At 43.2% G+C, this 2,500-nt stretch overlaps 1 protein-coding gene across 1 annotated transcript; it reads left to right on the top strand.

Moving 5' to 3' along the window:
- Positions 1–1,020: 1,020 nt before the first annotated feature.
- Positions 1,021–2,413, top strand: LOC128643928 (isocitrate dehydrogenase [NAD] subunit beta, mitochondrial-like). Its single transcript, XM_053696695.1, has 3 exons — positions 1,021–1,080; positions 1,998–2,130; positions 2,259–2,413. Exons 1-3 carry the CDS (start codon positions 1,037–1,039, stop codon positions 2,394–2,396), a joined length of 315 nt encoding a protein of 104 aa, XP_053552670.1. The 5' UTR covers positions 1,021–1,036; the 3' UTR covers positions 2,397–2,413.
- Positions 2,414–2,500: the final 87 nt, after the last annotated feature.

The following is a 2,500-nucleotide window of genomic DNA, read 5'->3' as shown; positions in this document are numbered from 1 at the left end:
CCTAGTCAGAGCCCAGACTTGAACCCCATTGAATATCTGTGGCATGACTTGAAGACTGCAGACTACAAACGGTCACCATCAAATGTAACGGAACTGGAGCAGTTCTGCAAAGAAGGATGGGCAAATATTGCACAGTCTTCGTTATGGTATAACCCTGTTATCGAGGGTTAATACCAGATGAAAGATGCCCTGAATTACGGGATCAGCAACACACAGATCCAGTTAATTTCCCCACAAACACGAGACCAAGCTCCGTCTTGAGGGTAAAACAGAATCTACTTTATTGAGAACTATATGTACGGTATTTATGCAGGTCTCCCACCTGGTTGACACTCTCCTTCAACTCTCAGAGCTCTGTGCTTTCTTTGAAATCAGGTCCTTTTGCTCAGATACTTGATTATAGTCCTTCTCCTGCTTACTTCTGGTTTAAAAACAACTCCAACTGTCTTAGACAAAACAGTTACTCAAAACTGAAGTTAACCCCTCCAAAACAGTTACTCAAAACTGAAGTTAACCCCTCCAGTACTGTTGGATTTGCACCCTGTACCTATAATGGGCACAGGGTGACTTAACATAATGCCTGAATCCATAATCCGTAGGGAGGTTGACAGAGGGGTCTGTCACAGTCTTGATGTACAAAGTTAGTAGAGACATATCCCAACATACTAAAGGCTGTAATTAAAGCAAAATGTGGTTCAACAAAATACTGACACAAGGGAGTGATCCTTTTTCCAACTCGGTGATTCTGTTTTTGAATTGTCTTTATTTGTGCCTGACATTTTGGTGTTATATCTTTCACTTGGATGTTATAAATTGCACTGAGTAATTAGAACTGGATAAAAAAAAATTGTGGCTGTCTGACTTTATTTCAGGCTGCAATGCAACTAAATGTAATTATTTTCAATACCCAGTGTATGTGTCTCAGTTTCTGTGTCTTCTATCTTCCACACACCTGTGCCTTATGTATATTTCCTATACATCTTGGTCATGTGCCTTAATGCATTTGTTTCCTTCTTCAGGCAAGATCCACACCCCTATGGAGTATAAAGGGGAGCTGGCGTCCTATGAGATGAGGCTCCGGTAACTGTCTTCTCCACTTGTGCTTTACTTGTAGTTTCTTTTCCTCTTTCACATTCTCCCACCTGTTTTAATGCTGGCCCTTTGTGTATTGTGTCACCTTGTGTAGCACATAACCAGGGCAAGTCTGTGCTGTCTGTCACCTGTATATGTGCTCGCTAGTATCTCATAAGCTGCTTAATGCCTGGGTTTATGTGCTCGCTAGTATCTCATAAGCTGCTTAATGCCTGGGTTTATGTGCTCCCTAGTATCTCATAAGCTGGTTAATGCCTGGGTTTATGTGCTCACTAGTATCTCATAAGCTGGTTAATGCCTGGGTTTATGTGCTCGCTAGTATCTCATAAGCTGGTTAATGCCTGGGTTTATGTGCTCCCTAGTATCTCATAAGCTGGTTAATGCCTGGGTTTATGCGCTCGCTAGTATCTCATAATCTGGTTAATGCCTGGGTTTATGTGCTCCCTAGTATCTCATAAGCTGGTTAATGACTGGGTTTATGCGCTCGCTAGTATCTCATAATCTGGTTAATGCCTGGGTTTATGTGCTCCCTAGTATCTCATAAGCTGGTTAATGCCTGGGTTTATGCGCTCGCTAGTATCTCATAATCTGGTTAATGCCTGGGTTTATGTGCTCGCTAGTATCTCATAAGCTGGTTAATGCCTGGGTTTATGTGCTCACTAGTATCTCATAAGCTGGTTAATGCCGTTTACTATGTAGTTCTCCTGGCTGCCAGGTTGACATTGACTATGCCCTCCTCTTCTTCCTGACTTTCAGTCTTTTGGCTATGTACTGTTAGTCTGACATTGGCTAAGTCCTTCTCTGCCACCACCTGACTGCTGGGCTAATGTTTGTTATTTTCTGTTCTCTTCTCTTCATCACTTAACTCCTATCCTAATGTTGGTTCTGTGTTTTCCTTCTTGCAGGCGTAAACTGGACCTATTTGCAAATGTAGTGCATGTGAACAGTCTACCTGGGTACAAAACCAGGCACAACAACCTGGACCTGGTGATAATTCGGGAGCAGACAGAGGGAGAGTACAGCTCTCTGGAACATGAGGTACCCACGGCTTTGGTTTGAAGACTGAGGGCACTAATTACATTGTACATATTCATGGGTGGTGGCATCTCTTGCATGTGACTGAGGGACACTGTACAACCGTCCCCTCACTACGTTCTCTCTTGCAGAGTGCCAGTGGTGTCATTGAGTGCCTGAAGATAATCACACGCGAGAAGTCCAACCGCATCGCCAAGTTTGCCTTTGACTATGCCACCAAGAAAGGACGATCGAAGGTCACTGCTGTCCATAAAGCCAACATCATGTAAGTATAGAGTCTAGGGGTACTGAGGGCAGCTCTGACAAAGCTACTTGATTTAAATGTTAGACAAAGTGATTAAGAGCAGCTTCATAGCACAAATCTGTTGCCAAA

This window comes from Bombina bombina, unplaced genomic scaffold (genome assembly GCF_027579735.1).
Source record: "Bombina bombina isolate aBomBom1 unplaced genomic scaffold, aBomBom1.pri scaffold_2405, whole genome shotgun sequence".
Lineage (NCBI taxonomy): Eukaryota > Metazoa > Chordata > Amphibia > Anura > Bombinatoridae > Bombina > Bombina bombina.
Note: the sequence above shows the minus strand (reverse complement) of the source record. Positions and strands in the feature narration are given on the sequence as shown.